Here is an 11,901-nt window from a genome sequence, read left to right as displayed (position 1 = left end):
AACTCATATTTTAAACTCGAATTAGTAAAGTGAACAGAGTCTAAGATCCAAGAGAACAACATTTTGTAAGCTACCTACTTTGTTTTCCCAACCCGTGAAGATTTCTGACCACCCCTTTCTATAATATGAATCCGTGACTGTCTCAAATTGTCGTGCATGATTGCTTAGAAACACACACACACATGTGGTCCGAAAAATGTGGGACCCCAAGAATTGTGTATTGTACTAGCAAGTCTTAAAAGAGATTTTGACTGGAAACCATCTATTACGTACTTTTAAGTATTTTTTCAATTTACAATATTACATAGACAGATTAGATTAGAAATAATTTCCACCCATTCCTTTAGTTGCAGCAGTCTTAAAAGAGAGAGGAAAGCATTTATTTATTTATTTATTTTTTGCTGGATAGAGGAAAGGAATACTTAGAGAGAGCGTTCTAGAGAGAGAGAGAGAAGGAGAGAGAGAGAGAGAGAGTGGGTTCTATCTGTTTGACCCATGATTTGTTGATTTCTAGTTTATATAAACGTTGTTTGTTTGTTATATGAGCTCATGGCTATGATGTTATTCTGAAGTTCTAATAGAATAAAATCTTTCATTTTGTTGCTATTTCTTTGCATTACAGACAGAGTTCTATTGATAGATCAAGGAAGATCTGAGCCTAATTTGAAGACTTTCCTTTCTCTCTGTCCCCAAAGGTGCCTCCGAGTACGATCTCCATTAGTAAGTCCAAACCTTTTGAAGACCTTTGCATTTCTTTTATTATTTTTATTTTTATTTTTATTTTTTGCCTTGTTTTTTTTTCTCTCGTTTTCATGAAAATGAAATTCTAGAGATAACCAGATGGGATTTCAGTTGAAATTTTACTTAATCTTTAAAAAATTCAGAATTTTATTTGTTTGATCAGATCTTGTTAGTTTGACTTGTTACCACACAATTCGGAATTTTTTTTTTCTTTATTGAGCCCACACACTCTTTTTTAGTAAAATTTTTTATTACTAAATTATCCAGTAATAAAATTACTTACAAATACGGGCGTGTTTAGAATTCATTTCAAAATAATTTTTTATTTTTTGTATATAATTTAAAATGAAAACGTTTTCAATATCAGATAGAAATTATTTTTAAAAATACGTTTTGTAGTTTTATCAAGAGATTGTTTTCAATAAAAAAAATTCATTAATGTCTCTCTCTTTGCTTGAGAGAGGCGAAAATGAAAATAAAAAATAAAAAACGACTAAAAGTCATTTTTCATTTCTCTTATTTTACACTAAACTAAAAAATTATTTTCATTTCTGTTTTTTATTTTTATTGCGCCAAACATTTTTTCTTTCTCAAAAAACGTAAAAAGTAAAAAGGGAATCAATTCCAAACACAGCCATAAATGTCTCTCTCTTTCTCTTTCTGCTCGAGAGAAGAGAAAATAAAAATAATAAATAATAAATAAAAAAGAAAGATTCGTGCCATGATTCGAATCATAGTTCGTGGCTCGCTACAGTATTTTCTCTCACAAAAAACACACGTAAACCAAGAATGGTTTTGAATTATATTCTGAATCCGTGAACCAAACGTCCACTAAAAGTCATTTTTCATTTCTCTCTTATTTTACACTAAACTAAATATTCGTTTTCATTTCTGTGTTTTTGTCTTTAGTGTGCCAAACGTTATTTTAAAAGTGTTTTTATTTTTTTCTTTCTCAAAAGATATGAAAAACAAAAATAGAATTAATTCGAAACACGTCCGTATTTTAAAAATATGCTCATTATACACCCCACTTTAAAAAAAAAATCAATCCATTCTAAAAGCTTTTGTGCCCAGCATTCTAAACTACTTTTTTTCGCAAAAAAGAAGGAATAGATTCCAGCATTTAGAAAGATCATCCCCCACAAAAACATGAGTGATTTCGTCTTCCTGCAAGACTTTTGTTTTTTTGTTTTTTTAATTCAATTCTTGTTGTTTTCTGTACACGAATTAACACTCTTTGAAGATTGCCGTCCTTCAAATGTTTTTTTATTTTTATTTTATTTTTTTTTTATTTTTTTATTTTTTTATTCTCTCGTATTCATGAAAATGAAATTCTAGAGATAACCAGCTGGGATTTTAGTTGAAATTTTGCTTAATCTTTAAAAAATTCAGAATTTTATTTGTTTGATCAGATCTTGTTAGTTTGACTTGTTACCACACAATTCGGAATTTTTTTTTTCTTTATTGAGTTTTTTTTTTTTTTTTTTTTTTTTTTTTTTTTTTTTTTGCTTTACAAGTTCCAGTTTCATGGTATTGGCCCCACATTCTTTTTTAATAAAATTTTTTGTTACTAATTACCCAGCAATAAAACTACTTAGAAAGACTAAAGTATTTTTAAAAAAATGCTCATTATACACCCCACTTTAAAAAAGAATTAATCCATTCTAAAAGCTTTTTTGCCCTATTTTTTTTCGTGAAAACGAAGGAATGGATTCCAACGTTTATAAAGATCATCCTCCACAAAAACATGAGTGATTTCGTCATCCTTCAAGATTTTTGTTTTTGTTGTTTTCTGTACACGAGTTAACACTCTTTGAAAATATTCCGATTGCAGTCTGCCTTCCTTTCTTCTTTTTGATTTTCTTTTTTGAGTTTCGGTAATGAAGCATTCCTGTATGAAGGGTGTCAAGCATCCTTCATAATAAATCACATATCTAATTGAGACGTCAAAAATTAGATAGATGATTTGAGTCCAAAACTAGAGCTTCTTGCTGTTTTAACCCTTGTTCAGCCAAAAAAAAAAAAGAAAAAAAAAAAAAGAAAAACCCTGTATAATCAAACAAATAAGGTGAGATGATTCTTACTTATTTTTTTAGTTAATTCTCAAGCGGTTAAAATCATACTTTCACACTCCAATGCTTCAGAAAAAGGAAGTTTTTTGTTCCTTTCCTCCCACAAACTCCATTTTTCCCCAAAAAAGCACTAACTCTCTAATTTTCCTAAAACACAATAATAATTCTCCCAAACACATATCCCATAGTCTAAAAATTCATCTATCTATTTTAATATATGTAGATAAATTTTAAATAATTACGTTTTTATAATTTGATAATGTGTCGTGATAAGAATTTAATTTAAATAATTGTTATAATTTTTTTTGCTAAACTACTCAATTTATTACAATTATCATATTTATATTTTACAGTTAAAATAATGATATTTATCGATAAATAAATATTAAAATAATCATTAAAATCATATGATTCATATATAAGCGCATGAGTTTATTATTCCTAAAAAGACCGTGCATTTTTCTTAACTCTCCAAGTTTTGGTTTTTATTAGCATACTAGTTAAGGGCGTTTGCGAACACGTGCGTGTCGCTTATATAAAGTTATTGGAAATAAAAATTTTAAAATTTATAAGCATGAGTTCTGTTACTATTTACTGAATTTCTTTTTTTTTTTTTTTATGGTACTATTTACTGAATTTCGAGTCCCTTAAAAGTATGAAAACTTAATGTATGTGTATTGTTGCCTTATTGATAGTGGCTGAAAAGTGTGTATCCTATTCTCATATCATTCCCATTTCTCGTAATGCTTCAGACAATTTCTCAAAGATAACCATGGAGGTCGTTTATGGCATAGCTGTGGAAGTGTTGAAGAGGGTAGGTGGTTTTGCCGACCAAAAGATTAGCTTGGCATGGGGCATGAAAGACGACCTAAAGAAGCTTGAGGAGACCATGTCCACTCTCGAAGCTGTGCTCTTAGATGCCGAGGAGCAGCAGCAAGAAAACAAGGACATAGAAGTCTGGTTGAGGCGGCTTAAGGATGTCTTCCTTGATGCTTGGGACGTGCTGGATGAATATGAGTGTGAACTGCTCAGAAGAGAAGTGGTGAAGAGACATGGACGCATTGATAGAAAGGTACGTCGTTTCTTCTCGCGCTCCAATCCACTTGCGTTCTGCTTGAGCATTGGTAATCAAATTAAGGCGATAAGGCAAAAGTTAGATGATGTTGCCAAAGATAAGAGTAATTTCCATCTAAAAGAACATCATCAGGATGCAAGGCAAGTGCGGAGGGAGATGGAATCTTCCTTTGTAAGGCCTTCGGAAGTTATTGGTAGAGAAAGTGACAAAGATAAGATCGTGAAGTTATTGATGCAAAAAGACAACAATGATAGTATCTCTGTTATACCGATAATAGGAGTTGGGGGTCTAGGAAAGACTGCGCTTGCCAAGTTAGTGTACAATGATGACAAAGTTATTGAGAAGTTTGATTTAAAACTATGGGTGTGTGTGCAACAAGATGTTTCTGTCACTGAACTGACAAGAAAAATTCTTATATCTTCTATCAGTGCAACTAATACCGTACATCAATCATTGAAGCAAACAAGGGATATTAGTAATTTGTCTATAGATCAGTTGCAATTGTTCTTGCAAAGCATTTTAAAGGACAAAAAGGTTTTGCTTGTACTGGATGACGTATGGAATGAAGATCGCGGTAAATGGAACGAGGTGAGAGATTTGCTGTCGGCAGTTTGCACTATGAGGAGCAGAGTCATAGTTACAACACGCAATACTCAAGTAGCATCAATCATGGGCACAACTCGGACACATCATTTGGAATGTCTCTCTGAGGAGGATTCTGTGTCTTTATTTTTCAAATATGCATTTGTAGATGAACAAGAGGCTGCACGATTTCCAAAACTAAAAGATATTGGCAAGCAAATTGTACAAAAGTGTGGAGGGCTTCCTTTGGCATTGAAGACTTTGGGGAGCGTGCTTTGCTCAAAAACTGATGAAGGTGAATGGATTTATGTGAGGGATAGCGAGATATGGGAGTTGAGACGAGAGCAAAATGATCCTATTTTAGCTGCACTGAAATTAAGCTACAGTACAATGTCTCCGTCCTTAAAGCAATGCTTTGCTTATTGTTCTCTTATTCCAAAGAACAATCGAACGACTGACTTGGACATGACCAGGATATGGATGGCATTGGGCATCATTCACTCACGTAGTGACAAAATGGAATTGGAAAGTATTGGGAAATTGCATTTCAAAGAGCTTTGCGGCAGATCTTTCTTTCAATATCTTGACGATGCCGAGGAATATTACAATTTATTTCAGCAGTTTGAAATGCACGATTTAGTTCATGATCTTGCAACTTCAATCATCCGACATGAGTTTGCCAAAATAGATTCCAACACTAAAACTGCCCCAAATGAGAGAGTGCGGCATTTGAGGATATTGTTGAAGGATGGCCATGGTCAAAGCATCGTAACAATCGTGCAGAAATTACAAAAAGTGCGGAGTATTTTTGTTGCTAAAGAAAAGGGTGAAGAGCCTAATATTCAGGAGTCCTTCCTTTCCACATGCATCTCAAGATTCAAATACTTGCGACTGTTGGATTTAGATGGTTTATGTTTTGACGTGCTGCCAAGTTCAATTGGTGCTCTCAAGCATTTGAGATGTCTGGACTTAACTGGAAACAAAAAGATCAAAAAACTGCCCAATTCAATTTGCAAGCTGCAAAGTTTGCAAACTCTGTACCTCCATGGGTGTTCAGAGCTTGAGGAGTTACCAAGGGATATTAGAAACTTGGTCAGTCTCAGAAATCTCTCTATAACCACAAAAGAGACCTGTCTTTCTGAGAATGGAATTGGATGCTTGAGATCTCTTCGAGATTTGTGTATTACTGAATGTAGAAATTTGAGATCTTTGCCGCAAGATTTGAGATGTTGTACCACATTACGTACTCTGGTTGTAAATGAATGTGAACAACTTGAGTTGGCGAGCGGACCCGATGAAGTAATCAACAACCAGTTGAGTCTTCAAACATTGATGATTAATGAATTGCCACAGACGACAGCTTTACCCCAGTGGCTACAACGCGCTGCTGACACTCTGCAACATTTGCTTGTTTTTTATTGTTGCAAATTAGCCACATTGCCAAAGTGGCTGCCAAACCTCACAACACTTGAGACGCTTACTATGTTTGCTTGTCCGAATTTGTCTTCTCTGCCTGAGGGGATGGAGCGGCTCACATCCCTAACACGTTTGGAAATTAATGGTTGCGATGCATTGGAGGCGAGATGCAAACGTGACATTGGTGAGGATTGGCCAAAGATTGCTCATGTTCCACGCTGTCTTATTGGTTCCGAATCTGATGAGGACTAGGTACGTTTTATTTTCTATTGTTTCTAATCAGATAAACCTGTTCTGAGTTTTTAAAATTATGTTATTTTCTGTTTTATGAGCGTAAATGATAATTCATGTCTCAAAAAAGGGGTTCAAGATGATTTTTTTTTTTTTTAAATAATAGGATATTATAGTGAGATTTCACGGATACCAGGGTACTAAATTTGAAAAAAAATGCTAATTTGAAATTGATATCCTCTCTACTCTCTCTCTTCCAAAAAGTGAGCACGTGGTATTCTTTGTTCGAATTTTTTTAATAACAGTATCATGTAATTAGTCCAAAAGGTTAAAAAATAAACACAAATTAGATTGATTACCTCTTCATTTCATTTCATGTGAAATAACTTTGTCCATATATATGCAGTTCTCTCGTACGCTTTGGGAAAGAAGCCTACAGCTACTGAAATCCTCAACGGCCGATTGATCAGTTGCCAAAGTTGGTGCTAAATTTAAAGTATATCTATAGTTTGATCAGCTACTGAAATCATCAATAGTTTGATACTTTGATTGTGATTTATCATGTCTTTAAGTATATCTATTTGTGTGTATATCTATAAAATGTCTCCTTGACCGATAATTTAAGGGCTCGTTCGTTTTGCTGATTCGGATTTATCATGTCTTTAAGTATAACTTTTGTGTGTGCTTTTCTGATGAATTTGAACGAAGTGTGGATTTATGAATGTATCGCTTATGAACATGTGAAGACCATATATATATATATATTTTTTTTTATAGAGCTTAGGAGTTGTTAATAAGAATTGGTTTTATAATGTTAACTGCAACTATTGATACTGCTTATGCAGATTGTTTGTAAGAAGAGGGTGTGGCGTTCATCATTAGGAATTTAAAAGAGAGGGAGAGACTAACTAATTAATACTCCTAGTTTTTTATGTAATTAATACTCCTATTTCAGTTCTCTTTCTTTTCTTCTTTCTTTAGTTCTTTGTCATTTTCTTCTAGCAAGTTTTTCTAGACATTTTTTTAACGTTTGAATTCATTTCTTCGATTTTAAAAAAAAAAATCGTTGCAATGTGTAATACATACTATTTTTATTATGACAGTTTATTCTTTACAAATATTTATTGGTCATTTTCAGAAATAATTATAGAAAACAACCGTTCTAGTAGTAGCATAGCATGTGTATTATCGAATTAGTAAACTGATACCGTATTAGATAATACCAAATAGTCATACACACTTAAAAAAAAAAAAAAGACAACCTAAGTGTGTTGCATTTGTTTTTTTAAACATAAAACACCTTTTAAACTTTACCAAATAAGTCAAAAGAAAAAATAAAAGACAAAAAATCAAATATAGTATTTTGTGCAACATAAGCATCATCTGAAAAAAAAGAGGGCTAAAAAAGAAAAAAAAAATAAGTTACCTTGAGGTTGGAATATATTTTGTTGACGGTAAAAACTAGTCAACAGATTAATAACAGATTTTCTGTGATATATGCTCAGATTAAATAAACTTAACGCGAATAATAAGAAAAGAAGCAAAATCAACACAAAGGGTTTATAGTAGTTCACTCTAATGTAGAGCTATGTTCACTGAGTTTTTCACTATTCCTAGTAGAGAAAATACAAGTTCTAGGAAAATGGTGTTCAATAATCCGACTGATGACGGGTATTTCTACTAACAAATTAAGTACTTTTAAGCTTGAATATTTGTAAGTTTTCAAGTATTTTTGTTAGTTTAATATTTTTTGTGTGTTTTTTATAGAAGTTATAAATAAATGCGAACTTGGATGATTTTGCATGAAGCAAAGAAGAATATTTGCCCAGTACTTCTTCATCCTCGCCTCCATTAAAGTACGGAAGTTACTTATTGGTACTACTGATCCGTTTGTTTAATAAGAAAAATCGTGAACCTCTCTCTTTTTTTCATTTTTTAATTGTTGTGCTTAATTTATTGGGAAGAAGATGATGATTGAGGTAGGTTTGGGAGGAAGTGGAGTTTAGAACAACGAAGATAAAGCCATGACGTCAGCGCCGGTTCTGGGGACTTGAGCCTTCGATATCGAGCTCAGTGATTAACGAGAGCATATTAATGGCGGTCGGAAGCGATGAGAATCTACAGAACAAGCTCTGAGATCTAGTGGACCGCCCAAACGCCTCCAATTTCAGCTGGAACTATGCGATTTTCTGGCAAATTTCACGGGTCTTGGGTTATGGAATTTACAATTTCTGTTCAAAATACCACTCGCTCATCCATTTCTTCAAGCTGACGTTCCGCTTCATTAATTCCGGAATGGTGAAGACTGAAGATGATTGCTATAAAGGAATATATATATATATATTAATAACACCTAATTCTAATTTTCAATTTAACTGCACTAGATAATTCTACAATTTCCAAAGTATGATCTCTCCAATTTTGAATCTGTAAATTTCGCGATTTTCTTCAAAAGCTCCACAATCTGTTCAGTGGGTCTGATGAGGTCATTTCTTGTGAAATACGTCGAAATTTAGACTATTGTTTTGGTCCCCACTGATGTTGGGGTGGTTAAATTAGGTTCGGTTAAATCTGTGGGTGATTAGATGTTTTTAAAAATGTATAACTAAACGTAATTACAATTTTTTTATACCGAAAACAATCTCAATAAAATTACCAAACACATTTTGAAAAACAATTTCTGTCTAAAATTAAAAACATTTTTATTTTCAATTTCATATAAAAAAACAGAATCATTTTAGAATTAATATCAAATGCACCCTTAATTTTTGTGCAAAGTGCTACCTTTTAACTAACAATATAGTTCCATAAATTTTTGTGCAAAGTTTTTTTAGAGTTGTAAAAGCAATCTCAAACACACCATTAAATTATTCCAACAAAGCGTGTTTTTTTTTTAATACTCAGCTGCGATACATTCCATCTTCTTTCCTACAACGCCAATGGTATATATAATTTATTTATGTTTAGTTCTCATAGAGAGGAAGAAGGAAAAATGAAAGAGTGAGTTCTAGAGAACACTAGTAAACAGATCAGAAAAAGAAAAACATAAAGAAATAAGAAGAAAAAAGTCACAATATGCCTTTTTCCCAGATTTTTCACATGTTACTAAAATCATAAATTCATTTAATACATCTGCAACATAATGAGTACAATTAATCAATGTGGCAAGACATAAGAGTACAAAATCGGTGGATACAAATAAAAGAACAAAAATTTTCTAATTTTAAGTAATAAAAGCAAAGCTTAAGTTACAATAAGAAAAAGGAAAAAAAAAATAGAAGATGAATATAATAATCAGATCAGAGGAAGAAAAACGGAAAGAAATAAGAAGAAAAAGAGTCACAATATCTTTTTTCCCAGATTTTTCACCTGCCTCAGACAATTTACTAAAATCATGAATTCATTTAATACAACTACAGCATAATGAGTATAATTAATCAACGTAGCAAGACATAAGAGTATAAGATCGGTGGATACAAATAGTAGAACAAAAATTTCCTAATATTAAGTAATAAAAGCAAGGCTTAATTTACAATAAGAAAAAGGAAAAAAAAAAGAAAATAAAACATGAATATAATAATCAAATAGGAAGAAAAAAGGAAAGAAATAAGAAGAAAAAGAATCACAATATCTTTTTTTCAGATTTTTCACCTGCCTCAGACAATTTACCAAAATCATGAATTCATTTAATACATTTGCAGCATAATGAGTACAATTAATCAACGTAGTAGGACATAAAAGCACAAAGTCGGTGGATACAAATAACAGAACAAAAATTTCCTAATTTTAAGTAATAAAAGCAAGGCTTAATTTACAATAAGAAAAGGGAAAAAAATAGAACATGAATATAATAATCAAATTAGAGGAAGAAAAACGGAAAGAAATAAGAAGAAAAAGAGTGACAATATCTTTTTTTCCCAGATTTTTCACATGCCTCAGACAATTTAGAAAAATCACGAGTTCATTTAACGCATCTACAATAAAATGAGTACAATTGATGAAGATAGCAAGATAGATCAGCGTTGTGGACAACACGAATCATGAAACCAATAAATGGAAAAAAAAAATCAAGATGAACTAAAAAAAGCATGCAACCATCTACACAGAAACTTCTTTCTAAACAAAAGAATCAATCAAGAAGAAAAATAAAGCATTATATAAAAATTTTGCAAAAATTCTACATATCAACCACAGGGAAATTGTAACAGATTTCTATAAATATTGAAAAACTTAAACAGACCAGCCACAAAAGCAAACTACCAAAAACAACGAAAATAGCATTAAAATCACCAAAGGAAAAGAACATAGAATATGCACTCCTCCAAAACCACACAAAAACTCAAACTTCAAACTAAAATCACCAGCTAAACCAACATAACGGCAAACCAGGAAAATTAAAGAAGCCTCTGCCAAAACCTAGATGAATCGAAAAAACCTGCACCAAAACCCAAATGAATCAAGACAGCGTCAACCAAAATCACAAGAAGAAAACAAACCAAAACCACAAATAAAAACGACCAAAAAAGGCAGAACAAAAAAATAAAAAAATAATCCAAACCCAGATGAATGAGACAGGTAAATGGAAAAAACTTGCACCAGAACCCAAATGAATCAGGATAGCATCCACAGACGACAGCTTTACCCCATTACGTACTCTGGTTGTAAATGAATGTGAACAACTTGAGTTGGCGAGCGGACCCGATGAAGTAATCAACAACCAGTTGAGTCTTCAAACATTGATGATTAATGAATTGCCACAGACGACAGCTTTACCCCAGTGGCTACAACGCGCTGCTGACACTCTGCAACATTTGCTTGTTTTTTATTGTTGCAAATTAGCCACATTGCCAAAGTGGCTGCCAAACCTCACAACACTTGAGACGCTTACTATGTTTGATTGTCCGAATTTGTCTTCTCTGCCTGAGGGGATGGAGCGGCTCACATCCCTAACACGTTTGGAAATTAATGGTTGCGATGCATTGGAGGAGAGATGCAAACGTGACATTGGTGAGGATTGGCCAAAGATTGCTCATGTTCCACGCTGTCTTATTGGTTCCGAATCTGATGAGGACTAGGTACGCCTTCACATATATGTTTTATTTTCTATTATTTATAGTTAGATAAACCTTTTTCTTCCTTTTTTAAACGATTCAGTCACTTAGATAAACCTTTTTCTTCGTATATATGCAGTTCTCTTGTATGCTTTTGGAAAGAAGCCTACTGCTAGTCAAATCCTCAACAATTGATCAGTTGCCATGGTTGTTAAATTTGAAGTATCAAGAATAGTTTGTGACTTGTCGTGTGTTTCATTATATCTATCTGTGTATATCTGTAAACTTACTCATACATATCTCCTTGGCCAATAATATTTGAGGGACGTGTGTGTGCTTTTCTGATGAATTTGAACGATGTGTGGATATATGGATGATGTAATTAGGAATGTCAATTGGAGAGGGGCAAATGGTGCCCCGCACTGACCGCCGTGCCTCGGAACTCGCTTCGTTTCCATTATTTAAAAAGGAGCAAAAGAAAAGAAAAATATATACATTAAAAAAAAAACCCCCTTAAAAATTAAAATTTAATCGAATCCTTCACACTTTCATTCCTCCTCTTCTCCCCCTAATTCCTAAATTCAAATTCTCAAACATCCTACCCCTAACTCTCTCTCCTTACCTTCTCCAGTTAATTATATTTTGATTTACCATTTTAAAGTTGAAAAAAAATAACATTCTTGTTTTGGTGTATTTTGCGGCTTTGACAAAAATTACTTTTGAGTCATGAGGA

General features: G+C 32.7%; 1 protein-coding gene across 1 annotated transcript; it reads left to right on the top strand.

Moving 5' to 3' along the window:
- Window positions 1-361: 361 nt before the first annotated feature.
- On the top strand, window positions 362-6,771 carry LOC21410941 (putative disease resistance protein RGA3). The gene is made up of 3 exons (XM_024168688.1): window positions 362-720; window positions 3,566-6,138; window positions 6,524-6,771. Exon 2 carries the CDS (start codon window positions 3,586-3,588, stop codon window positions 6,136-6,138), a length of 2,553 nt encoding a protein of 850 aa, XP_024024456.1. The 5' UTR covers window positions 362-720; window positions 3,566-3,585; the 3' UTR covers window positions 6,524-6,771.
- The last annotated feature ends 5,130 nt before the right edge of the window (window positions 6,772-11,901 follow it).

Source organism: Morus notabilis, unplaced genomic scaffold (assembly GCF_000414095.1).
Source record: "Morus notabilis unplaced genomic scaffold, ASM41409v2 Scaffold1285, whole genome shotgun sequence".
Taxonomy (NCBI): domain Eukaryota; kingdom Viridiplantae; phylum Streptophyta; class Magnoliopsida; order Rosales; family Moraceae; genus Morus; species Morus notabilis.
Note: the sequence above shows the minus strand (reverse complement) of the source record. Positions and strands in the feature narration are given on the sequence as shown.

What these genes read in the sequence shown, in the direction of transcription:
- LOC21410941 (XM_024168688.1), top strand. Translation starts at nt 3,586, where the DNA reads ATGGAGGTCGTTTATGGCATAGCTGTGGAAGTGTTGAAGAGGGTAGGT.